Here is a 27,684-nt window from a genome sequence, read left to right as displayed (position 1 = left end):
ACCTTGCTTAGCTGACTGGTGTGTGAGAATATGCTAGAAGAACTGGTGTCTTTTACATCTTTTCATATGTGGTATACATTTAAGAAACCCCAAGGAATAGGTGCTTCCTCTCTCCAACACCCTGAATACCATCCCACAATTTCTGCCCTGCTGCTCAGACCTCCAGCTTTTGGCACTCATTCTTTTAAGTTAAGCACTGCCCTCTCCAGAGAGTTTTCTTAAATAAGGGAGAAGCTTAGGAGGTGTTTTAAGTTGCCAATTCCTGCATGTAGAAAAGATTTCTTAAATTTGGGAATGTATGCCTAGTTATTGATGGAGTATGGGAGAAGAAGGAAGAAAGGCACAAATAGTACATTAGGATGGAAGAGGAAACTTGGCTTAGTTTATGATTTTGTGACAAGCTACACGATATACACAGGGAACCTTAAAATGTCAGTAAAAGAGAAGCATAAGATGTGCATATTCCTCAATGGCTGTCAAGTCTGAGCCTGGAGAATGAAGCCATTCAACTATGTATTCTTCATCTTTGTCTCTAAAGCAGGGGACTGGATACCCACTAGATTCTCTGGACACAAGGACAGGAAATCTTTCATGTGCTCTTATGACATGGTGTGGGAAGTGCTCAGACAGGTGAATGCAGAAGAGAGCAGGAAGATATTTCCTGTGGAAGTGACTGCTAAACTTCAACTAGAAGGCTAAGGTGGGAGATAGGTGGGGAAAGATGGAAGAGCATAGGGTGAAGGGAAATATCCCCAAGAAAGGCCAATAAGAAACAAAGGAGAAGTCAGGAAAGATGAGCTAGGAAAAGGTGATCAGGGATATCCTGCAGATGCTTGGAATTTGACATCATCCTAAAGGCAATGGGCTGTTTTTCTGAGTTTTCATGTCGGGGCTAACAGGGGAAGATGATCATTGAAAGATATCTGTTGAACGCCTTTTATGTACCAGACCCTGTATTAGGGGTTTGAAGAACCACCCTACGAAGAAGCCTTAATCTTCCTTCCTCAAAATGAAGAAACTGACTGGGCATGGTGGCTGTCACCTATAATTTCCAGGAATTTGGGAGGCTGAGGCAAGAGGATTGCTTGAGCCCAAGAGTTCAAGGCAAGCCTAAGTAACACAGTAAGACCTTGTCTTTACAAAGAAGGAGAAAGAGAAGGAAGAAGAGGAGAAACTGAGTCTCAGGGAAATGTACCACCTCACCAATGAACAGCACTCTTTCATTTATTTTCTTCCCTTATACTAGGTTACTAGTACTACATTAAAACAGCTTCACATGGAAAATTTTGCATTACTTAAGCAATTCTCCTGTGCTAATTAGATACGATTATTTCCAAAGGGTAAGAAGAAATCCTGTACTGTACACCCCGTGCTGAAGTCACCTCTAAAGGCTGTTTGTCCCTCTCCAGCACACCCGCCTGCCATTGCTTTCACTAAAACATTTGACTCTTCTCATTAGTGACAGGTTCTGCCAATGGTGGTGGAAGGAGGAGAGGCGAAGGGAACATGCTGAAATGTCGAAGAAGATTCCAAGCAGTTTCCCCAAATCCCCAGGGGATTTGCTTTCTCCTGGTGGTTTCTGAATAATTTTTCAAGAGCACATGTGCGAGTCATCTAAGGAGACAGAACAGAAAGTTCCATGGTCTATTTCAGCCTGTCTTATTGGTGTGGGGCACCCAAAAATTCCTCCCAGGAGAGTTAAAAAACAGCCTGCATCAGAAGGAGTCCCCTGAATTAGACACTATAACCACCCCAATACCTGTCACGAAAACCTTTGACTGGATGGGACTTAAAATCCACTGAAACGTTTAGGATCCCAGCAAAAGGATCTACCACATTCTCTTCCTGACCCTCTTCTCTTTCTGTCCTTCACTCATTTTCCTTTTCACTATTTATTCAAACCTATAAAAATCCAGACACTGTGATTGGTCCTAGAATTCAGTCTAAAAATCTGTGAGTGATGGGAGTTTTAAAGGAAAAAAAGGGGAGAGATTTGAGTTCAGCTCAACCTGGTTTCCAGTTCTAGAGTCCACCACTTAACAGCTGTGTGACTTTGGGTGAGTCAGTTTTCTTTGCCCTCAATCGATTTTTAATCTGTAAAATAAGAGTAATAACATGAGTATGGCAGGTGCTTGTCAAGGATTAGACAGTTGATCCAGAAATGCAGTTTTCCTTCTGGTAGCAACTGAAAGATTTATAAAGAAACAATTATGTATGTCTGTGAAGTTTTGGCAACAGAGAGACAAATACAGTTAAGAATCACATGTGATTTTTTTTTAAGGGAATAGTCTTTGGGGCACAGAAATTTAAGCAGAGAGACTTTGAGCCTCTCTTGGTCTTATGTCACTTAATTAAGACTCAACTTTAATTAAACAACTTCCCTGAACTTTTCAATACTCTATCTGTTATAAATGATTATGGTGTTCAGACTCAAAATCAACAAAATCTTGTGAACCTGTTATGTCCAAAGCATCATTTTTGACACTGGGTAGTTTTTGAGAGGAACAAAGCCACCATTGCTCTTACATGATATGTAGTGTACCATGGAGAAAAAAAGACATCAAAATAGCTTATTCTAATAAGAAAAGACAAATATTGGCAACGTTCTTTGATACATGGACCAATGGAGTTGATCTTAGAGGTTAATCTTTGATGTGGAAGGGTGAGCCTGAATAAAATGGAAGGTTATCTGTGATATTAGTTGTTTGTTTGTTTTTTTCTATTCAGTTGGGTATTTGGAGAAAATAGCAAAATTGTAATGTGACCATATTGTTTCCCAGAGGCAGCATATACTTTAGAGTCAGAAAGACCTGATTTGAGTACTGTTTTTTATCAGATGTGTGACACCAGCAGATGACTTCACTTTTCTGAGCCTTGATTTTCTTTGTCTTTATCTTTACAGTGGACCTGTTGTCACTCTGTGGCATGATCATGAGGATCAAATGAGCTAATATATATGAAGTGTACAGTACATATCTACCTCTTACTAGGCATCCAATTCATGTCAGTTCACATTCCTACTAAGGCATGGTATCCCTGAGTAGACTGAAGAAGGAACAAAAATTTGTGAAAGAGAAAAGCACTAGAGGAATGGGCCCAGCATTTGTAGGCATACAACAACCATGTATGGATTGATCAGGGAAGGTGCCATGTGAAACAGTGAGGGCCTGATTTGAACAGTGAGCCTTCATTTATCACTTGCTAGTTGACTCTTGACTTGAAGCCCAAGAGCAAATGGGACTTTGTGGTTTGGGGCTGCTTCCACTGATTCTCCATCGAGAGAAGGCACAATCCTGCCAACCCTTTCCACTGCCCATCTAGTAAGTTTCCTTGGTCTTTGTCTTCTCTCTTCTCCTGGGCCTGACCCGTTGCCATCTCATTTCCTTCATTTTCCATGTCCTCTTTTTGTAAGCTTAGCTTCAGGACCAGAAACCTTTCTTCTATCCTTGTCATTTGCTCAGACTCCCTTAAAACCCTTCTCTCTTCTTGTCCTTCATTGTCTTTTCTTCCCTTTTTTATTATTGTTTTGTTTTAAGTGGGGTCACCGGCATTCAGCCAGTATGGCCTTTTCTGTGTAATTTAGTTTCATGTTCTGTACCCAAGAAACATGTAAAAAATGTAAACAGCGTTCACTCTCCGGGGCTGTAAGGCACTTAGGAAGCAATAGCCAGTCAAGCCTGCTGAGACTGCTGCTTTGGCGGTATTGAATTCTGTCCCCCAAACCACATGCTCATTTCTCTAAGTCTGAAAGTAAACTTTCTCAAGGCAGGCCCAAAGGATGAGGTTTCGAGGGGAGTTGGAGTTTTGCTGTACACAGGATTTTTTGTTTGTATGTATTCATTTGTGTTTGATTGTTTCTCAAGTCCCCTACTCTCCACTCTCTTTCTCTCCATCCTTACTCTAATAAATTAGCCTTGATACATATTCTGCAGTACAAGACCAGGAGGAGCCTTCGTGTGCATTGCTTATGTCTATGGCTTTTCACACCAAATGATCTTCTCTTCTACCTCAGTGGATGTCTTAAGTCTTGCCTAATTCTTCAGCCAGGCCCAAGTACCAGGAGGCATAAGAGTCATGTTTCTATGCCAAAACAGTCTCACAAAGACTTTCCTGGGGCCCCTACCCATGCTAAGGACTCTTTCCAAAACTGGACATGTATGTGTAGTTGGTGGAAGAAGACACTTGGCTGATGTCTGCATTTCTCTCCTTCCTGGGAGAGAGACCCTGGGAGAGATCTGGTCTCCAGCAGGATGCCACTTTCAGGAATGCGGATGCCACCTGGATGATGCCCATATCTGCAGAGCATCTGCCTGGCTGCAAGGCATTTAGGAAGAGAATCTCAATTCAATGCTATTAGTAGGTTGGGATAAACTGGTATGCATCAGGGAGCTATGGTCAGGAGTTTATGTCCCAGAGAAGACAGAATTGTATCAGTGTTAGGAGCCCAGGCTCCAGACGATCCATTCACGATAGAACTTTCTGTGATGATGGTAATGTTCTACACCTGTGTGTCCTATACAAGCCTCTAGCCTTCTATGATACTGAAACCTTGAAATGTGGCTTATGAAATATAGTAACTGATTGTTTGATTTTAATTCATTTAAATTTAAATAATCATATGGGGAAAATGGGCTGCCCTATTGAACAGAGGAGGTCTAGAATATATCACATCCCAGGGCAGTCACTTGCAGTGAGATCTGGGGCAAAATACTTAGCCTTTCTGGGTTTCAATTTTCTCATTTGTAAAATCAGATAATTAAGTGGTGGTTGTGAGGATTCCATAAGACAGCACACATAAAACACTTGGGACAGAGCTTGGAATAAGGTAAATGCTGTCCAAATTCATTCAATTCAGTTTTGCATTAACTCCTTATCACCAGCCTGCGTAGTGGGAACCGTGTGTCCATTTCACATACAGGGAAGCACAGGTTCACAAAGGCCTCTAGTCTAAATGGCATGCAGTTCTTTCTGGCTCCAAAGCCCACGTGGTTTTTATCACATCACATCATGTCTCCAAAGATTTTTTTTTCAAAGATTTTTTATTTTATTTTATTTGTCATCTTTTTTTTAAAATGACATTTGTCTCTTTCCCAGAGTGAGATATGACATAATAATCTTTTTTTAATACAATGTTATAAGTCTTTTAAGTCTGCTTAAATTCTCATTGAAGAATTTTTGCTTTTGAAATATATTTTCCATCATTTACAAGAAATATGGTCTCAGTGATCTCTCACCTGTGAAACTGTCTATATTGTTCCCCGTGGCCTATAAAATCCAAATGTATTAGCAGGCAAGGCCTTGCAGTCTGTACCAGCTTTGCTCTACAACTCATTGCCTAATGGGCATGTTTCAAGCAGAGTGAGCCAACTTGCAATTTCCAGACATGTCTTGGGATTCCCTGTTCTCCTGCCCAGAAACATTATCATTCACCCTGCCATCTCTTTGAGGCTTAACTATTCTACAGGGTCTAGCTCCAGTGGCCCCTCTTCCACACCACCCCACCAACAATGTCAGCTCATGAGCGGCCTCAAGACTTGTGGAATCAGCTGATGGACCAGAGCACAAGTTGACTTTTCATGTGCATTGCTTATGTCTATGGCTTCTCACTCCAAATGACCTATGAGCAGCTGAGGACTTGGCCTCCACCTGGTGCCTTTAGGTTTTGCCCATGTCTAGTACAGTGTCCACTCTGTGGAGGACACTCAGAAAATGTTTATGGATTCATTGAATAATGCAGTTGGGAACAATATCTGCTGCATGATAGCTCTTTTATCTCTGGGTTAAAAGCACACATCAGTGTCTGTAAGTGATCCCCTTATGTTGCCAGGTCACAGTTCCCTCTTAGCACCATAGGTAACTAAAGTAGGCAGAGCCATCGGCAATCCCCTGGTTAATTCCTTCCCATTACAAATGAGGCAAGTGTCCCTGCATGAGCTGGGAGAGAAAAAGATCCCAAATACCCTTCATGAACCTCGACCTCATGTTCTTTCTTCTACTCTGTGCCTCCTTAATCTTCTTCTTACTCCTGGAATGTTAGCTACACAATGAGAAGGGTTTTCAGTGTTATTTTTTGTGTGCTCACCACTGTGTGTTCCAGAATCAAGAATAGGGCTTCACATATAGTAGGCTCATGATAAATATTTATGGATAAATTTTCTCTCTGCTATGCTAACAGCTTTGGGACAAAAGTAGGAAATAGCTTCTGGAGGCTGGGCCCCAGGATGAAGGTTCTGCCCTTTTCCTTCTTATTATTGAGGGAATGATTGGGGTCCCAGTCATATCCCTGTGATTAGCTTTTGGTGTAGATGAATGGAAACATGAAGGACTGCCCTTCTGGGTAGAGAGTGTGGTTCACCTCCAGAGAGATATCCATTGAGAGGTCCAGCACAGGAGGGTGTGAGAGTCAGAAAGGAAGTAGGGAGGAAGGAAAGGTAGAGAGTAAAGAGGAAAAGGAATACAGAATTGGAGAGATGAAAAGGAATGACTATACAATAGTAATAAATGACAGTAATAACCATAACAATAGTAATAATGGTAAATAGCAATAATAAAGGTAATGTGAATAACTTGGCTGTCAGGGTGATTAGTCTATGTCAGGAACCCTACACCATTTTTGCACATTTAAACCTCCCAACCACCCTATGAAGTAACTTCTGTAATTTTCACTGGTTTACAAAGAAGTAAATAGAGACTCACAAAGATAAGGTCACTTACCCAAGTTTCTTCAAGTGATGCCAGGTAGAACAGGGAAGTATAGAATTTGAACTCTGGGCTGGTCTCCTTCTAGAGCAGGAAGAAAGAAGGAGGGAGTGATGAAGGTGGAAATTGTTAATTGTGTGTTATGTGTGGTGTACATCTAAATATTTGCACTTGCAAGAGCTTTTTTTAATCCTCACAGCAACCCTCCAAAGTAGATGTCATCATGTCATTCTACAGTGACAGAATTAGTCTTAGTGAAGAGTTCAAGGTCATGTCAGAAAAGGGCAGGAACTGAGATTCTAACCCCCATTCTTTTGATTTGAAAATGTGTGTGACTTCAACCATTCAATGGAAGGTTCAGGCCAGTGGCAGGTGCAGGAGTTGTTGAGGAGTTAGCATTGTGAGTTCCAGATTCCCAGGGACCATGTCTCAGAACAGCTGCTTCAATACCCTGCTTTTGTGCAGATGTGTGCTTCCCTGGCCAAGGCTGCCACAGGGGAAAGCGTCACTCTGGAAGGTCCTTGTCCCTCAGAGAATTCTGCTGATAGGGTGGTGGACGAATAAGTCGACAGTGTCCACTGGACACCTGGTGAATGAAGCCCCACAGTTTTCACATCATGATCACTTTTCCTACCTTTGATATCAAGGGGGACAGGCCAGAGAGAAGTGTCACTTTTGTCCTTGTTTGAGCTGGAAAGTTGGCAGGACACTGTTAAAAACAGAAGCAACTCCTGTCCTCTTGCTCCTTGCATACATCACTGCATTGCATCCTTTGAGGCCTCTTCTAAGAGTGCTGCCTCTTCTCCAAAAGCAAAAAGAAGAAAGCCAGTCACTCAGTGGTTCCCAGCCCTTGCTCACCAAGGCTGTATGAGGGAAGTGGAGATCCCTGAGGCCTTCAGTGAGAAGTAGGACCCAGGGACAACGCACTCTGCATGGTCGTCTTGGCATCTAGGGGAGTCCCTGCAGGTAAGGTAACTTGTACTTCATCGGGACGCAATTTGGAACACACAGATCTTAATTTGGAAAACTTCAGAACAGGAGGAAGGGGGAGAGAAGAGGGAAAAAAACAACAACCTGGAAAGTCCTAGTTTTATGAACTTGAGAAAGTCTTGTTCTTTCAAGACACAGATGTTTTTAAGTGAAAAATCACTCCTCTGACCTTTCCTGAATAGGCCAGTGTGGTCAAGACAGCCATTAACCACTGCTCAACTATTCCTAACCAAGGGTTTCAGTGACCAGGCACCAAGGTTGGATGTGGTCATCACTTTCCTGATTAACCCATGAATGTCCAGGGGCTCTCAGAGAAAGACCAAAAATGACATTTTCCTTTAGACTGAGTAACTCTGAAGTGAGTGTTGGAGATTTCCATGTTTTAGTGCTTTGTTCCAGAGTTTCTGAATTTCCCTCTAGGACCAGTAGAGAAAAGCTAACTGGACTTGTGTTTTTCATCTTCAGTATCTAAATCTCAGTCAGTTATGGGATTTGGGGCTACAGAGCAGTCAGCATTGCTAGATCCTGCTCTGGAATGATGGTGTCTTGGTATTCTGGTCTAGAACTTAGAAGTGCTTAATTGTTCAACATACTGCTCTAGAACTAACAATTCCTCTGGGCTCTGAAATAAAATTCATGATGTTTTGGGATTCTTATCTGGAGCTGGCAATGACTCGGAAGCTTCATCTACTGCTAGAAGTGGCTCTGTGTTCCTATCTAGAGTGTATATTCTGGATGAAGTTGACAGTGCCCTCTTGATCTGATCCAGAGTCTACTCTAGTTTTATATTCTGACCTAGAATTCATAAAATTTCGTTAATTGCTTTCAGTATAAATGTAAAAAAAAAAATGTTTGAAAACACAGAAGTTTAGCAATGTTTCTTTTTTCTTTTTTTAAATAATGTGCTCAGAGCTGTGTTTGCAGCAAGATCCAGCATTTCGAACTTTATCCTTCACGCCTCTGCTATTGACATCATCTGGGAAACTGGGTTTGTCATAGCTCAGCTGTGGCCCAGTTTTTCTGGCCTTTTTTTCCTCCAGCCCCTGCTCTCCAGAGCCCAATTGACATTAAAGTTTTGCATTTCAGACCTGGTCTTTAGGCATAGAAGAAGCAACTTCCTTCTCCATGCCCCCAACTCCCCACCAGCCTACAAAAAGTTTGAACACAAAACCTACTACATTTTTTTCTGAGTGTCTGCTTGCATATGTTTTCACTCTCCCACCCTCAAGGATCTGAAAGCTGATTATTAGTAGAAAGAATTTTTATCTTTATTGCTTTTTTAATTTGGAGTCTATTTTCCTCATGTAGACCATAGGAATAAAGAACCTAACACATAATAGTTGCTAAATAAATGTTTGTTGCCTAAGTGAGTGAATAAATGAGGGAGACATATAAAATAAACATTTGAACTTAGGCTTTAAAAAGAAAAATAAAAAGAATTCTTCCCAAAGAAAATAGATCACTGGGAGCCTTCAAGCCCCTGGCTCTCACTCCTTAAGAATATAAGGAAGGTCTCACATCCTACTCTTTTGACCCTGTCAGCATCTTACTCTTGGAGGCGGCACATGTGCCGTGAAGTCACCCACGGACCATCTGGCTGGGGATCCCGTGTTCCTCCTCGGCTGTAGGAGATTACGTAAGCTGGACGGCAGCCTCCAGATGTTAGCAGTTTCTGCTAGTTTTTTTCTTCCCTTTTCAACAACAATAATAATAATTAAAACAAACACAGGCCTCATCCCCCACCCGCACCCCTGAAATTACAAACAGGTGGGCCCAGATGTCCTTCCCCTTTTCATCCAAGGGCCTCCACTGTCTAGGCCCAGCCATCAACCCGCTCCAAGGCCTGCCCTGCACAGAGCCGGAAAGTCATGCCAGCTGCCCCATGGCTCGAGTCGCAGTCTCCAGAGAGAGGAAATGGCCGTGTCATGAGAAGCCTCTGTGCCAGACTTTCCCTCTCCCCGCCTCCCACCCCCAAAGCCTTGGCCTCCAACTTAAATGGATGTATTTTGGAGGACTAGGTGGCTTAAGAGATTAGTAATGAGATCCCAAGTCTTTCACTGCTGGGTCAGGAGTTCAGAGGCAGGCCTGGGCGACTAGTGAATGGCATAATTAGGGAGACAGGGAGCAGGCCTGTGGAGGGCCCCTGTGAAATGAGCCCGGCCAGGCCTTTAATGGCAGCAGTTGTCAGCGGCACAAAAGCCTACCGCCACATCCGACACTAATCACTCTCCCTTGTTAGAGGATTTACTAGCTGGAGGAGCCTGAGCCCCTGCCCATCGTCTCCTCAAACGAGTGTCTGGGAATGGGCTCAGCCTGATGCCTGGCCCTACTATCTGCAGAATGGGGAGATCATGCCAACCTCATGAGGTGGAGTTTTGTGAGGTTTAACATTTCATACAATAGTAATGGGTGATGAGAGCCATTATTTTAATTATTGCTTACACTGCTGCTGTATTTATTTCCTTTCTCCATCTGAAAATAGAGGAACTATAAATCTTGCCTTCACAATGACATAAGGACGGTGACAGCATCTGGATATGTTATCATCATCACCATTAACAAAGGTGACAGCATCTGGATATTTTATCATCATCATCACCGTTATCATCATCCTCATTCTAATCATCATTTATAGTGTGGGTCCCAGTTTCCTCACTGGTAGAATGGGCTAGGAATAGAACTTGAAGTAACATAGACTTCAACACCCACTCCTGACAGGTACAGCCTTGGCATGCTATTTATCCCTCTGAACTCAGTCTCTTTATCTGTAGTGCAAGCGGGAAGGGGAATGGTAATACCAGCTTCCCAGGAATGTGAGAATTCTGTACTCTAAACATAGGTGCTGGACAATAAATGGGCAGAGAAAACACTTTGGCTTCGCCACCTTCATGGATGCTGTCTTAGGCCTCTGACATCAGCTTTTTCCGTAGGAGAAGGTTGAGACATTCAGGTTCTGTTTCCCCAAAACCCCAAGCCTCTATCTTTGAAATTAAGCAATTGAATAAACAATTCTATTCAGTTCTATGATTCTAAACCATTTCTTCTCTAAGAAAGTTAGTTTCCCCACCCATCAAAATGGTACTATGCTGTAGCACGGTGATGTCTTATGTGATTTCTATATTTCTTTCCCATTGAAAGTCTCCCAGCTTTTCCTTTATGATCACTTGATCAAGCCAGGGGTTGCACCCCAAATCACAGCATATCAGACCTGCAGGGAGGTGCAGGCCTAGAGAGTATTAGACCCCTAGGGAGTGTGAAGTGCCTAATGTGTTAGGGAGGATCCCAGGAGCAATGAGGTGCTAATCAGTCCCAAGGTGAGTCCTAAGGCTGGATGGCATCCAAGGCCAGCTTCTCTTATCTGGAAATGTCTCCTGGGAGGAGCCCCTGGGATCTGCTGCTATTTCCAGAATTCTGGGAGGGAAGAAGAAGGCATCTTTCTGTTCCACACGCTGGCCCTGCACACAGGAAATGCTTCTTTGCTTGATTTTCTGTCCATGCCAAATAATAAATCCTCAAATTGAAAGAAAGGCAATCCACCCCTCCTCCTCCCTTCTATCTTTTTAAGGCAGGCATCAAAGGGGATAGCTGCTCTGGAGGCCTGGGGAAAGTGATAATTGTTTCTAATGGTCGGTAAAAGAAAGCCTGTGTCCCCCCCCTCCCCTCCCCCCTTTTTTGGCCTTGCTATTAAGTGTGTAAAAAGGAGTTTTGAGGAGGGTGTGTGTGTGTGTGTGTGTGTGTGTGTGTGTGTGTGTGTGTGTGTCCTGTATCTGTTAACCCTAGGTTTCCCTTAAAATTTTCTGTTAGGTGAGTCAGTTTGAAATTAGAGGCATTGGAAGGAAGCAGGGATGGGAATAGGGATGGAGAAAAGAATCCAGATAGGAGAGGTAGCAGAGGTCTGCAGCACTCTGCAGACAATGGGAAAGGCCTTGAACCTGGAACATGTGAAATGCATACGTTCATTATGTGCCTTAACTGAGATGAGGCATGTAGAGTGTTACTGGTGTTAGTTCATTCTGTTATTCATCAAATATCTGCTTAGTGTCTAAGTTGAACCTTCCTCCACTCCTAGTACTGAAGATAAAAAAGGCAAGATCTCATTCTTGTCCTCAGTGAGCTAATGACCAAGTTCAAGGATTGCAAATAGGTTTCATCTTCTAGGCCAGTTCTGATTGATTGTGAGTGGTTTCCTATAGTGTTTTGCTGAGATGGATTTAGAGGCCTACACTCAAGGATGTGTTGTGTATTATCTAACGTAGGCCACTGGGCAGGGCTCTCCTACCTGGGCTCTTCTCTCAATTCCTTGCATTAGACATTGATAAAAAGGGGAGATAAATCAGACACAGGCACTGTCCTGAAAGCTCATACATGGAGAGAGAGATGGACAGATGAGAAACCACACTGCAAGTGTATCACACAAAGGGTATGAAGCATGTGTAATTGGGAGGTCAAGTCATGGGGTTAGAAGAGAACAAACTTTGAGTCAGACCAGCTTGGGTTTAACTCTTAAGCCTTGACAGGCTGACCAATGCCTTCCAAACTTGTGTCCTTATCTCTCAAATGGGGACAAAAATGTTGATTCCACAGGGTTATTATGAAGGTGAAATAAGATTATACACAGGCAGCTCCCATACTTGTAGACCATCTTTAAGAGTTGATGCCTTTTCTAGGGGAGCATTGAGGAGGGAGCAATACAATCTGATAAAAATAGCAAAGCCTAGTTTATGGAGGTGATTTTATTTCACTTGGGCTGCTCTGTGTTCAGTTCTCTCAAGGTCCTTTAAGCTGTAGCCTGATAAGCTGCTTCCTAGCAAGCTTTCTCTCCTGCAGCCCTCGGATCTTGGGGTTTACGTAAGGAACCAAAGTCTGACTCTCTTGCACCCTTGCAATTCTTAGGAAATAACTTGGCACTGGAACTGCAAGCCTGGGTTTAAAATGTAGCCTAAGGAGAAATATTGGGAAACACTGCCTGGCTCTGTGTGTGTGTGTGTGTGTGTGTGTGTGTGTGTGTGTGTGTGTGTGTGTGTGTGTGTATGTGTGCATGCTTGTGCCTTTATGTGTATTGTTATTGTCCATGTGCATTCTCCCACTCCCCCTCCCTATTTCTTTTCCTCCTTTTTTCTATGAGGCCCATTTGCAGTCCCTTTGGGTGGAAAAAGGAAATTGGAGAGGTTGGGCTAGAGACTTGACGAGCATTTCCTCCCTCCCGTGATTGACAAAAGAGCATGTAAATCTGTAAAATCGAGATTCAATAGAAACCTCATGGTATGTCCCCTGTGTGGGAAAATACCAGAGCCCGGCTCCCCCTGTTCTCCCTCCATCTCCCTGCCTTTGTGTACATCGTGTGTGGGTGGAAGATAAACTGGATTTTAAAAACCCTTTGAAAGCAAGACATCGTTAACTCCTCTAATTGAAAGCAGTCTTCTGCAAAGGAGGGGGATTTGGAGGCGGGTGCTGGGTGTAGCAGCTAGCAGTGTAGTGAGTGGACAAGTGCCTCCAGATCCTGGAACCACAGAGCCCTCTGTTTCTGCATACCTGGCACCCCCAGTCACCGCCAGGCAGACATACTGACCCATCATGGAAGAGCTTACTACTGTATGTGTATCTTCAAACCTGTCTCTACCTTCTCCACTGGGCTCTACTTCTCCATTTATCAAATATGATGGTTGGAAAGACTTTCCCAGCTCAGACATCCAATAATCTCAAAGCTCTGGGTGAAGAACTTCCCCAGTTCTTTTGGCCCATCCATTTGCAGGCACAAAAATAAAAGAAAAAGAAAACAAAACAGAAACGCATTGCTAGAATGACTGCAGTAAACTTTTATGTTAACTTTTGATGACTCTGGGTGTCTTTGGCAGAAAAGGTGACTCGCAAATTAGCCAACAGCTTCAGAGACAGGAGTCCCATGAGTCTCAGAGGTTGACAGGATGTTCACCTGGTAAACAGTGTGGTCTTGGTTGTTTCTTTGCTTATTTTATACTTCATTTCAGAGTCAACATTCTCTTCTGCAGTACTCACTTGGAAGAAGCTAGACGTCAAAAGTTGACAGAATGTCGAGCTGAAAAACTCTTTGGAGATGAATTAATCTTAATCTATCTTTCTATAAGTGGGAAGGGGAGAGGTCAGAGAAAGTGAGCAATGGAGTCAGTTCTAGGAGGCAGGTTCCTTGTCTGGGTCATCCAGGACTCGTCTTCCCATATCACTCTACTCCAGGGCAGAAATGTGAAGGCCTGCTTTGGTCTGTTGCAGGAACCTCTATGTCAGGAGCCCCAGGAGAAGGTAACAGGGAAAAATTCCGAGTCCATCTTCCACGTGACTGGCATTTAAGATCCATCTGGGACAAATATATCCATTATCTTGTTAGATCCTCATGACAGCCTTGAGTGATATGTATGCAAACCCAGTTAAGTTAACATCTATGATGAAGAGTAGGACTGAGATTGTGCCTGGGTTTGAATTTTGGTTCTATCACAAGCTAGTTGTGTGACCTTTGGCCAACTACTGGGCCTCAATTGTGTTACCTGTAAGATGGGTATGCTAATAATACACACCTCAAAGATTTGTTGTGAGCATGGTATAATTTAACACATGCCATACAGAGTCATTGAAACAGATTTCAGCATAAGATAGGTACTCAATATATGTTGCTGCTGCTGCTGCTGTTTTCTCCTGGGCACCTGTTTTTTCCCTATGAACTGGGAAGTCTGCCAGGGTTTATTTGTGGATAAATAAAACACGGTTCTCACCTTGGTAATCTTCGGAGTTTAAAGGGATCAAACTGAACTCTAAACGACTATAATCTAACTTGGCAAGTGCTATAACTGAGGTATATATAAAGAACTATATGGACACATAAGAGAGAACAATTAATTCTGCTTGGGGAGTGAGCAAAGTATTTCAGGGGAGTGGTGATATTTGAGACTGACTTTGAAGTGTATGTAATATTTCACAAAAGGGCAGTGCAAGGGTGGTAGTTGCAGGGGGTGGGGATGTCTGGGCACTGGAAGCAGGGAGAGGGAGTCTACAACATGTGAGAAAGAGTTGTCCAGTGAAAAGGAAGTATCACTGTGTAGATACCAGCCTACTAGTTGGTGAGGGAACGCAGTCAGCAGTGAAGCTGGTGGAAGTGTGTGGAACCAGCTCCTGAAGTTCTTTGCAAACTGTGTCAAGGAAACTTTCCATCCCATGGACCATGGGTAGTATGGAGGGGTGGATACATTTTAGGTTGTTATGGTTCGCTTTTCACTTTGGAAAGTTAATTATGGGGAGTGGGGAGTGAATGTGGAAGTACTAGAGGCAAAGAGAATAGTGATCCGTACCTTCTTCATCAGAGGAAACTGAAGCTTCAGCCAAGCCCAAGCAACAATCATGTTGTTTGGTGATGGAATCAGAGGGATCACAGATAACTCCCAGCTGTGATATGCAACTGGATATATGACCTTGAAAGAGGCAACCCCTTGTGCCTCATTTTCCTTACCTGAAAAAATCAGATGACTCCAGTTTTGTAGCTTAATTGCCAGGGTTAAATAAGATTGTGGCCATGAGACCCTTGGTGGATATAACGACTCTAGATGTCCTTAAGCTCCTGAGGCCCTTACAGGCCAATCAGTACAACCATTGTATTTAACAGAGGCAACTCTGAGGCTTAGAGCTAAATGTCCAGCTTAGTAGTTACACAGCCAGAAAGAATCCACGTCTCCTATTTCTTGTGGGTAGTATTTGAAGTAAATACAGATCATCTCTGAAGATGATGGAGAGCCTAAGGGATTCTACTAAAGATGAAAGGCCACCCTCAAGGTCAAAGAGAAAGTAATCACTTGCCTTTGGATCCCTACAGGTACTAAGATGAGGATGAGAAGCAGTAACTAACCAGCCCCCATAAAAGATCCAGGACTGGGCTTCCTGGAGAATAGAGTGGCATAGGGCACTAGGTTTGCTGTCTGTTGTTTCTGCCATGATTTCTTGAGGGAAGAGGAAGAAATTCCCCTGGGGATGGTTTTGTACAGCAAAGATAGGTTTTGCAAAACGTAAGTGAGAAAAGTACACTAATTCTGGATGACAGAAAATTTTGTATTTCTATAAATATTTGTCCCCTTACTGGCTATGTGTCACTGTGTAAGATACCTCTCCTCCCTTGACCACTGAAAAGGAAAAGTCTCAGTAGATAACCTGTTCAAGTCTCCTCTAACTCTAAAACTCTAAAATGAGAACATTTATAGGCACTGCTGCTTAAAGGGAAATTAGGAACCAGGCATGTCTATCTCTGCCTGTTGGAAAGGACGATCCAAAGGTAAACTGGACTGTCTGTAAATGGAAGTGAACTCTCTGTACACAGAGTAATCAAGAAGAGACTGTGTAATCCCTCCTCCAACCCTGAAAGGACCTATGTCAAGGAACTTGTTAGCCCAACCACACCTGTTTTTTGACTAACTGTGTTTTATGAATTTCTCTTTTTCCCCTTCACCTGGTTGTTTATTTATTAATCTGTTTCTTAATTTGGTATATATTGATATTTTAGTCATTCAAAGTAGTACTTGTTTGCATTGCATTGTATTGTGGCAAGAACACAGCACAGGATCTACTCTCTTAACAGTTTTCAAGTGTACAATACATTATTGTTAACTCCAGGCACAAAGTTGTACAACAGAAGCCTAGAACATATTCATCTTGCTTAAGTAAAACCTTATGCCTGTTGTTTAGTAACTGCTCATTTTCCACTTCCCCCAACCCTGGCAACCACCATTCATTCCATCTATGATTTTGACTATTCTATGATTTTGACTATTTTGACACCATTCATTCCATCTATGATTTTGACTATTCTATGATTTTGATTCTATGATTTTGACTATTTTAGATACCTCATATTAAGTAAGCTAGTGCAGTATTTGTTTTCTGGTGACTGACTTATTTCACTTAGCACAACGTCCTCAAGATTCATCCCTCTAGTTGTAGATTGTAGGATTTTCTTCTCTTTTTTTAAGACTGAATAATATCCCATTGTATGCTTATACTGCATTTTCTTCATCCATTCTTCTGTCCATGGACATATAGGCTGTTACCACATCTTGGCTCTCATGAATAACATTGCAATAAACTTGGGAGTGGGCAGTACAGGAAAACAGACTTCAGCACTAAGGAATCGCTCCCTATCTCTCCAGGAAAGCCCAAAGTTATAAGTTGCCCATGTTGCTAGAGCCCTGTTGATGTTTTCCACAAGTTAGTAAGTGAAGTGAAGGGAGGGAGCCCATCATGTTCATAATAGTGTGTCGTCAAAGAGGGGATAAAAAGGTTTTCAATCCTCTGACATCTCTGGTGCTGCAAGGCTGGGGGGAACCCTCAGCATCATTAGAAGCACTTTATCCAAGAGGGGAGAGTAGGAGGGAGAACAGAATGGCTCTGTTTGTGATTTGAAGAGATGTACAAATTGGGAAGGAGAAGGAAGTTGAAGGAAATTTTGAATTGACCCAGTATCAGTAAATAAAATGGAGGAAGAGAGATGATGAGTGAAGAGTATCTTGGGGTGTTTGTAGGGAGAGCTTAAGAGTCCACTGGAGTATGGGATATAATTCTCCTGTTTGTCGCTTTTGAAAACATTCAGTAAAATCTACAATGCTCAGCAATGTTTTGTGGAGCTGGATTTGCTTTTTTAGAAGATGGGAAAAAAGTGAGTGGATAAAAATGGAGCATCCCCATAGAATCAGTCACTTCATGGGTCATCCCTGTACTCTTAATGACCAACCTCTGTCTTGGGCAAGGCTCTCTTGTTCTCACTGCTCTGGAGCCTGGATTGCCATATGCCCTCAATAAATGACTGCTGAATGAGCAAATTCATGCAACGTCTGTAAAAACAAGAGACTGTGAGAGTTTGTTTCTCCTTTCCCCTCCAGCCTTCCTCTACCTCCCCAAGAACATAGATGATTTTAAGATCAACTGGGGTTTCAGGCAAAGGTTCAGCTTCATTTGTTCATTACTCTCTGATCTGCTTTAACTTTCCCTGGTCAGGATTGCAGCCAGGTTGAAACAAACACAAAACTAAATGAGAAAACAAAAGAATAAAATATTAGCAGCATGTTCCCCTAAAATCCTGTCTAGTACTAATAGAGCTCATAAGATAAGAGGAAATCATATTTAAGCAATAAGAGGACTTTGCTCATGTTGTAGACTTCTCTGATCGTGAATGCTTCAGATGCAGAGATAAGACCCCAGCTCAGCACTCAGAGATGTTCTCCACCACGCTCTGCTGGGAGACAGGCAGCTAAGAACACAAGGGAAAAGAATTCCAAAATGATACATGTCGAATTGCTGGCATGGGTTTCAAATGCCATAGATAGTTTATGCAAAGTCTTGCGCTGTTGTAAAGTGTAACACAATCCACTGGCAGATCTGCCAAAGCCCAGTCCCAGTTGTTTTTGAGAAAAATAAATAAACTTGAAAACATTTTCTAGCCCACTAAAGTGGCTATGTTCTCCCCTTAGCTTCCTCAATGCTAGGCTTCTAGAGATTTGAATAACTGTAAGTCATTGCCTAATTCCTAAACGATGGGATAGTTGATTCTTGGTACCTTTATTTTCCTTAAGAAGTTGCCTGTGATATTCAGGGAACTAATATTGTATTCCCAGAATCCACCAATTCCTAAGGTCAGAGTAAGGGGAACTTAGGTAATTAACACATTTAGTACTTTTCAATGTTTTTAAAGCAGTGAAACTTTCTTTTTCATAAATGGAATATTACAAGGCAGATTGATATACAAAGTAGATGAGTGGATATGCCCTGGTTGAAATGATAGAGTTAAAACTAAACAGACCTCCACACCCTGAGTCTAAGGCAGACATCTCCATCAAGCCCTAAGAATACCTGGAAGACACCTTCAAACCTGTGACCTAATCCATCAGTTAAATGTGCAAGGTAAACTGAGGTCCACAAGGCAAGATAATTTATCCACAATTACACATTAATTGTGGATAAATCAGAATCACCTCAAGAAGATGAAAAGTAGGGCATTGGAGTTTTAGCAGATTTATAGATGAGATTCTTAGCATCGAACCCTGAGTGATGCCCAAAGCAAGATGGGTTGTGTTGTCCTAGAAGGTTCAAACCTAGTCCATTTCATTGGATGGAGTTGATTGCATGAAACTCATTGTTAGAGAATTGATGCTCATTATTTTATATCTTTTCTTAATGGCTTTCTAAGCCAATTTTTTGGAGTTATTTTAATTCATAAAGTTACATAGAGTGATATAAACTGAAACACCTAAGTATACCAAGTTTATATACCATACTACTGGGAATTGACAGCTATGCATATTTTGTCATAATTGCTTCAAGAGTCTTTCTGTAAGAGAAATAATATACTGCAGGTGAGGTTGAAATCCCATTGTTTCCCAGCTACCAGTGCCATTTCCCTTTCTTGATACCATGGGTCAACCCACTACCCTGAGTATATGTTTATGTTTATACTCGATATGAATCCCTGGACAATATATAGTTTGCTTTGTATCATTTTTGCAAAAGGCATCATAAACCATAATGTGCTTATCCATTTGTATGTTTATTTTTATCACCCACTGTTATGATTTGGTGATCACTCCATGTTGATGTCTGTGAACTCACCAACAGCACTTCTGTTTTGATTGACCAGGGCCCATGCTGGGCCAAGTATTAATTTATATATATGTATTTGTGTAATCCATGTATTTTAATCTAGTTCATTTCTCTTAATATTCCTTTGCCATATCGATTTCTGTCATGCGAGTATCTCATATTTTATGCTTTTCTTCCTCAACAATGAACATATAGACTGTCCTCAACCTTTGGCTACTATACATATTGCAGGAATGGAATTTTTCATCCTTGTACATATTTTTCTTTTTTATTTCTTATTTTGTTTGTTTTATGTGTTCACATATTTATTTAATCTGGTTGAAACTAGTTTATCTCACTTTTTCCTTGTAGCATATGGGATACTTAGAGGTCTTTAGGTCAGTCTAACTTTTAATCTGCAACCAGGAGCTGTGAAATGACAGGCCCAATTCACAGAGGCGTTTTGAGAGAGGAGCCACATTAGAGAGTAAAGGGAGAGGACTAATTTGGGATGACATTCTTGCCAAAAATCTGACCGATCCCAAGAACAACTCAGGTGTTCCTATCCTTTTCTCCTCATAATTCGGTTCTCAGCTTATATTTATGCATGTGTATGTGATTACTTGATTAATAGTCTGCACATATTGCCTGCTCTAAGCTCCTCATCATCTGTCTTTTCCACTATTTTGTCCCTGAGTGTTTGGCAAATAGTATTTACTCAATGAATATCATTTAAATGAATGAATGAATGAACCAATTAATGATATGATATTTCAACACATGAGAAACTCTTGGCCAGGTGCCATGGCTCATGCCTATAATCCCAGCACTTTAGAAGACTTCATGAAGTGGAAGGATTGCTTGAACCCAGAAATTCAAGACCAACCTGGCAAACATAGTGAGGCCTCATCTCTACAAAAAAATTAAAAATTAACTGAGCCTGGTGGCACACAACTGTAATCCCAGCTATTTGGAAGGCTGAGGTGGAAGGGTATCCTGAACACTGGAGGTCAAGGCTTCGGTGAGCCATGATTGTGCCACTGCATTCCAGCCTGGGTGACAGAGTAAGACCCCGACTCAAGAAAAAGAAGGAGGAAGAGAAAAGAAAGAAAGAAACTCCCAAGTTTGAAGAATCCTACTTGTCTATAAATGTTTCCTGTTTCTTTTAACACCATTTGGTATTATCTATCATTGAGAAAGAATGTGTGTTTTTCTATGTGTATGTAAAGTGATGGAATTGATTTTCTTCGGTGATGGGGAAGCAAATGCTCATATTTTCACAGTCTTTTCTCTGTTGTTAACATAGCTCTGAGTGCAATTTGCAGATTTGTTCTAAAATGGTCTACTTGGCACTCATGACTCTGTGAGATCCAGTTCCTCAGTCGGCCTCTTTTGCCACTTTCTTCAAACTCTAGTAATGCCAGGCAGTTTATCACAACCTAAGCATTCTGGGTTTCTGCTATCTTCTAAGCCCTTGCTTCTGGTCCCTCTGCTTACAATGCCCTTCCTCTGATTCCTACCCTATTCTTCTAGAACCAACTCAAATATTAACTCCTGTAGGGCTTTTCCCCATGAGAATGTCTCCATCATCTATTTCCTTAACAGTGTTGAGGATTACCTCTTCTACATTAGAATGTGCATTCCTGGAACAGATTCGTGTCTATTAATCCCTGTTTCTTTCTGTGGTGCCAAGAACAAAATAGGTAGACAGTAAAGAATTGTCAAATTGAATTTATTTGAACTTCTGAGACCCTCTAAAACATTTTTTAAAAATCTTTTTCCAGGTGTGTCGAACCAAGGTGATAGATCTCAGTGAAGGTATTTCCCAGCACGCATGGTACCCTTGCACCATCGGCTACCCATACTCCCAACTGGCTCAGACCACTTTCTGGCTCCGGGTAAGCACAAGCTTGGAGAGCCTCAGAATCTCTAGCAATGGCCCACAGAAAACACAGACTCCCATGACCCTTTCTCAGCATGGTTTGTCTATCCACTAAGAGTGTTAATTATAAAGAACAGGGAGAAAATACTTAGCAGTGTAATGCTTCCTGAATTGGAATCCCTTAATTGCTCATGGAGTGCCCCTTCAACTCTCGTTTTAGCAAAGTGTTTGAATACCTTTTGTCTGCCTAGAACCTCCTATTCATTTTCAATTTTTTAAAATATCTCCTCCTCTTTGAAGTCTTTTCTGATCCCCACAAAATAAAGTAACTATTCTCTCCCTTTTTGTCCTACACATGTTTGGTCAGCTATTGGATGACATTTGTCATATGGTATTAAAGAACTCTCTATGGATCTATCTCCTGACTAAGGATCATAGATGTTATTGCATTTTGGTTTGTGTTTCATTGACCTACTTTGAATTACAGTTCCCAGCAATGCAAGGACCCTGCCTTATTTAGCTTTGTCTCCTTAATTCCTAGAGCAGAGGCTGGCATAGACAAGTGACAGATAATAATTTTTGTGGCTTTAGTGCACACTAGACCCTGTGCTAGACTTACTCTCATTATCTTACCAAAACCTCAAATCATTTCAGTGATGTCAATATTTGTTTTAATCCACTACTTAAAAATGATGAAACTTAAACGCAGAGTGGCCAAACCATTCATTCAATGTCACACGGCTAGGTAGGAGTAGAGCCAAGAGGGAAACAGAGTGTCTGATTTCAGAGCCCATGCCATTCACTGGTAAGGTTCATTGCCTCCTCCTTTTCATCTTAAGCCCCTGATAAGGAACCCATTTCCCAAATGGAAGATTCTTTTTGAATCCACTGCAATGTGACTTCCCTGCCACCACATCACTAAGCATGTGTGATCCTCTCATGTCATCTCGATTTCAGGCATATTTTTCTCAGCCAATGGTTGCCGCAGCTGTCATTGTCCACCTGGTGACCGATGGGACATATTATGGGGACCAAAAGCAGGAGACCATCAGTGTGCAGCTGCTTGATACCAAAGATCAGAGTCACGATCTAGGTAAGCATGTTCTTTTAGGCTGTCTTCCTCTTGGAATCTGTTTCCAAGTCTGCCTCATGGGCAATTATGAAGATCAGCTTAGAATGAGAATGACCTTAGAATCTTTTCCCTCTTTCTTGTTTCTTTTCTATTTGTCATTCTTGTTGCCCAAGATGTGGTTGTATCCAGAAACCTAGATCTGGCAGACACAGGGACAAGGGTCTAGTGTCCAAGCCCTCCCTTCCATAGCTCCCTTTTGCCAGAGACTTTCAACCTCAGGCATTCCATAAGATCCCAAAAAGACCATGGGAAGGGGACTAAATAAGGACCATTTTCCCATTATACATTTCAACACCTGAGGCCCAAAGAGAGGTGCTGAAAGACTCCAGGTGGAATGGCAAGTCAGAAATGAGTGGTCAGGTTTTCAAAATCTTAGCCCATTGTTCCTTACCGTATAACCAGGGGTACCCTTGAAAACACCTCAAGTAGTAAAGTTTCCCATGGAAGTAGGAATAAGAAATATTTTTTTATTATGTTCAAGAGTATGAAGGTAGATGAAAAGTCAAGTTCTACCTATTGAGAAGCTGCCTGAGTTGAGGGATGAGAAAGAGGACAAGGGCCAGACTTGTCACTTGTACTACCCCTCCGCACACCCATGTGCACCAGGGGACAGGGCCTGACTTCAGAGATGACAGCCAAGGTTTGAATCTTGTCCCCACCACTCACTTACCTTAGCCTCTCAGAGCCTCATTCAGAACTTTGCTTTCTTCATATGCACACTGAGGACCATGATGGCCACTTTACAGTCAATGTAATAGCTGTGACCATGCCTAGCACAAGACCAGGCACTAAGAAATTCCTGTGATACCCTTCCATTTCCAGTCTGCCCTGGAAAGCTCTGGGCAGCCATTCCAAGTGTTTGGAATTCCAGACCAGCACTGAAGCCTGGACTTCAAAGCTGTGCCCACACCACTCCTCGGAGAGCTCATTTCAAAGACACTTACAAAGCAAGCAGGCAAGGGGTCACTTCAGGGTCAGGTAAAAGCCAAGAGAGCAAGGAGGTTTTTTTTTGTTTTGTTTTGCCTTTATGCTTATTTATTTAGTTAGTTTTAAAGGCAAGGGGGAATATATTAGTAAGGAAGAGAAAGAAAACCCCTCTGGACTTATCTGGATTCCTGGGAAATTTCCCTAAGTGAGAAGCAAATATTTTCATAGTTGTCCTGGCATCGCCACAGGCTCTAAGAAGAAGTTTATTCAGCAGAGAGGGGAAAAGTCTTAGATCCTGCTACTGATGCCTGACGCTTTTTTTGCATTTGTTTCACCACTGCCACCATGTTCCCTCGTCCTTTGCACCCCAACCATTTCTAGCAGAGGCTTCACAGCTCTAAGACGGCCCAATTGAGAAGGGCACCTGCCAGACTTGGAGCTTCAGGTGTCTATACAGGAAAATTCTCCCAACACAGCAAACCTACCAGGTTGTGGAGAGGATTGTGCCATATCTTTTAGATATGGAAACTGAGTTTTAGGAACTTGTTGGAGTCCCACCAATAGAAAGGGGCCACATCAGCATTTGCACCCAGATCCACCACACAACAAAGCCAGCTTCCCTTTTGCCATCCCCATCACCCAACATCATACTCTTCCCTTGCCCCTCGATGTACCTTTTCTCCCTGTCCCTCTCACTTCTTCCTTGAAGTCTAGAAACCTGCTGTTTGTCCTAGAAAGAATTGAGGACTCTTGAGTGAGGCAAGCTTGGATCCTCCTTGGACTTTGCCTCGTCTGCACTGTCCCTCTGGAAAACGACCTCCTGTCGTGATTCTCAGTCTCCTCTGCAGACTCTGGGCAAGAGGGCTTTCCTTTGCAGGGCTGCTTCCAGGTCTACAATTTACTTATGAGGGTGGGCTTTTCACCCTGAGAAGGGACTGCTGCTATGAATTATTTCCATCACCTTTATAATTGACTAGGCAGGCAGCCTGAAAACCAGCAACTTGGACCACCAAGCCCCGTGGCAGCAATGTGGGAGGGAGGTGAGGGCCTGGGATGCTTGGCTGAGGGGTGGCCATTTGGGGGAGGGAGAGGGACTTTGGGCAGTAGGTGAAGGGGAAGCTGAAAGGGCAGGGAGGCAGGGGGATTGGAAAGATTTGGAGTCAAGAAAAAAAGGCAGACAAAGGAACTTTCAATCAGACTCAAAATCCTCACTGGCCGCCCAATGGTGCTTTTGTGCAGTGACATGAAAGGGTCTGGGGGCTTCGGGAAGGGCCCGTTGGGGAGGGCGTGACTGGCCTTGAGTAATGAGCCTGGCCCCTCGGCCCCTCTGTCTCCCCTGACAGGCCTCCATGTCCTGAGCTGCAGGAACAATCCCCTGATTATCCCTGTGGTCCATGACCTCAGTCAGCCCTTCTACCACAGCCAGGCAGTCCGTGTGAGCTTCAGTTCGTCCCTGGTCGCCATCTCGGGGGTGGCCCTCCGCTCCTTCGACAACTTTGACCCTGTCACCCTGAGCAGCTGCCAGAGAGGGGAGACCTACAGCCCTGCTGAGCAGAGGTAAGGGATCCTGGGCCTCCTTGCCAAGGGCCATTTGTGGCTGAGAGGAGACTGTGATTTTGAAGCTGGGTAGCCATTTGTGTGGCTGTAAAAAGTCTGTGTGTTTCTCCCTTCTCCATCCTCTGGCCTCTGGTCACCTCTGCCTTTGGGCTTGAGAGGCCCACTAGTCTCTGAATTCCTGGGGCAACTGAGGGAAACAGAAATGTGTGATGGAAAAAGAACCTCACTCACCTGCTACAGAGCTAACAACAGCTTTTGGGGTGATCCTGGAAACGTTAGTTTTCTTCTCTGGGCCGCGATATTGATGTTCCCACCCAAAACAGAGAGGATGGTTGGTTTTGTTCTCTTTCAGTTCTGAAATTCTGGAATACTCTGCTGCCTAGGTGGCCCAAGCAGGGGGAATAACTCTCCTAAACTGAGGGGGATAGCATAAGACATATTTGCTCCATCTCAGCTTACTGAGCATTTCAGTGATGGATGAAATCTCTTGTGTTCCCCAAGCCTAGTCTCTTAGATCCTGTGAGTGGCCTACAAGCCTGTGTTTGAACTGTATAACATCACTCCATCAATGCTTGTGATTGGGCTTCTCTTAATGCACCTAGGTTGGAGCTAGGAGAGAATAGTGGTTTGTTTGTTTTTTTAAACAATACGTGTTTTGGAAATACTCTGACTTGAGTTTGAATACCCGCATTACCACCTCTTAAATGTGTATCCTTGAGCAAGTCACTTCACTTCTCTGAGTCTCAGATTTTTAGTTTGAAAGAAGCAGATAAATCCACCCTACAGGGTGATTGTGATGGTTCAATGTTTCACTGTAAGTAAAAGTGTTCTTGCAAACTCTTAGACACTGTGCAAAAATAATATATTAATAAAGAATATTTTTAACCACTTTTTTATGGTGATAATGGCGCTTCTCTACACAGAGTTCTGTATAAAGTTCTGAAAGTTCTGAAAGTTAGAGTTGGAAGACGGCTCAGAGATCGCCTTTTAAATACAACATATTCAAACTTTTTGTGCTACTATGTAGGGTTCCAGGTCCCAGAAAGGGGGAAAATGAGTCCAGAGTTGAACAGCATCTCTCAGGTTTGTTTCATGGAATCCAGAAGGAGAAAGAGTCATCATTTTGGTGGGCTCCCCTAAAATGAGGCCTTCTGAAACTGGAGTCAGCCCTGTCCCACATACCTGGGGGCAAAGAGTCAAGGGGGACATCAGTCTTTCCCACGCCCCTGCTACCACAGAGGACGCAAAAGGTGGTTGCAAAACTCACATTGTTTAGCACCCGCTGTCCCTCGCTTCTGTTGTGCAAAGTCTGTTGCAATCATTCGGAGGCGAGACCTCCTTCAGTATCACTCATTGTCATATTTTACTCTACAAGGACTTTTAAAAAATCCTTTGTTCTCCAGACTATAAAAATAAGTTAACTCTCAGAACTGAGGGACACAATGATGATGGAAATCTATCAGACTTTGTCCACAATGCTTCTCCATTCTTAACCAGCCCTTCTGACCAGTCTCAAGTTGACTGAGCCCTGCACTGACTACTTTGAATTCTTAATTAATGGTTCCTGTGCCCTAAGTAAAAAGTAAGAAGTGCTTAACTTCTGAAGCAAATCAGTCAATACGTATTTGTTGAGCTCTTTGACTAGTTGTGGAAGCAACATTAAGCGAGGGTAAAGTGTTACCCTGCCTCTGACTCGCTGTTTGACTCTGGGTTACTCATTTCCCCGCTCTGGGTCTGTTTCCCCAACTATGAAATAAAAATGATGAATTGCGTGTTCTCTGTAGTTCTTTCCAGTTCTAACAGTATGTGATGCCCAAATGCTAGGAAAGGTGAGAGGGAAAGAAGGGACAAACATTTGTCGAGACCCAGGTATGCTGAAGCAGTATCTTATTTCATTCTCACACCTGTCCTGGGAGGTATGGCTCAGAGAAACAGAAGGAATGAGTCATGGGCATCCAGGCAGTAAGAGGTAAAATCCTAGGCTATGCTCTGCCTATCACACTCAGCAAGACACATGCAGCAGAGAAGAGGTATTTTTTAATAATTGGTCAGGTGTGAACTGTGGAGATGTGGCGATGCAGCCCTGAGGTCCTTGGTGAGCTTGTCCCTGAACTTGTACTGGGCTGGGGCAAGCCAATTCCTGTGGGCTGAAGCTGTAGGAGTTCCTCCTGAATGCCCCAGTGGGGGAAAGGACAGCAGCTATTTGTGGGGGGCTGAAGAGGTATTTACCAAAATAGGCAGAGATCTGCAAATGTACAAATGCGTTACAGCAAACAAACAAGAAGTAAAGAAGAATTAGCAACAACTGTAAAAAGCCATAGGCCATTGTTCTTCATCCACAAAACATCAAGGTAAATAGCATCAGTTTTGATAGCACCTACTACCAGCATGCTTTGCTTTCTCCTTCTCCCTCCAGGTCTCCCTCTCCTTTCCTCCCTCCTCTCTCTCCCCTCCATCTCCTCTCTCTTCCCCTTCTCTCTCACTCCTTTTCTGCTCTCATTTTCCTTCTCTTCTCCTGAGAGCAGTGTGACATCCACTGCCACTACAGCAAAATCAATTCAGCCAGTGCGTTCTGATCTATATTCAAAGGCCTCCAGTCCCTTTGTGGTACTTGGTATAAAGTTAGAGACCCATGAAAACAACATCAGGTTTCAAATGAGAGGTCCAGTTGAGGAATTCTAGCTAAATCTCTACTCCACGCAGTGTTGGGAAAAGGGGAATAGGTGGAGGTCCACAGTGGTGCTGGGAGTGGTGAGGTTAAGGAGCTTCTTCAATGAGAAAAGCTGCAGTCGTGATGTTGAGACTCCGGTGTGTCTGTTTCTCTCTCTCTATCTCTATCTCTCTCTCTCTATCTCTCTCTCTGACACATGCGCGCGCACACACACACACACACACACACACACACACACACACACAC

At 42.9% G+C, this 27,684-nt stretch overlaps 1 protein-coding gene across 1 annotated transcript in view; it reads left to right on the top strand.

Moving 5' to 3' along the window:
* Nucleotides 1-27,684, top strand: part of PAPPA (pappalysin 1) — a 164,252-nt gene that overhangs the window by 75,101 nt on the left and 61,467 nt on the right. Inside the window, exons 5-7 of the mRNA XM_008061425.2 lie at nt 21,054-21,167; nt 22,109-22,244; nt 24,554-24,767. Coding sequence (XP_008059616.1) covers nt 21,054-21,167; nt 22,109-22,244; nt 24,554-24,767 — 464 coding nt within the window. The remainder of the gene's footprint in view (nt 1-21,053; nt 21,168-22,108; nt 22,245-24,553; nt 24,768-27,684) is intronic.

This window comes from Carlito syrichta, unplaced genomic scaffold, assembly GCF_000164805.1.
Source record: "Carlito syrichta isolate Samal-C Ts95f unplaced genomic scaffold, Tarsius_syrichta-2.0.1 Scaffold94731, whole genome shotgun sequence".
NCBI lineage: Eukaryota > Metazoa > Chordata > Mammalia > Primates > Tarsiidae > Carlito > Carlito syrichta.
This window is presented reverse-complemented; position numbering and strand designations above follow the sequence as displayed.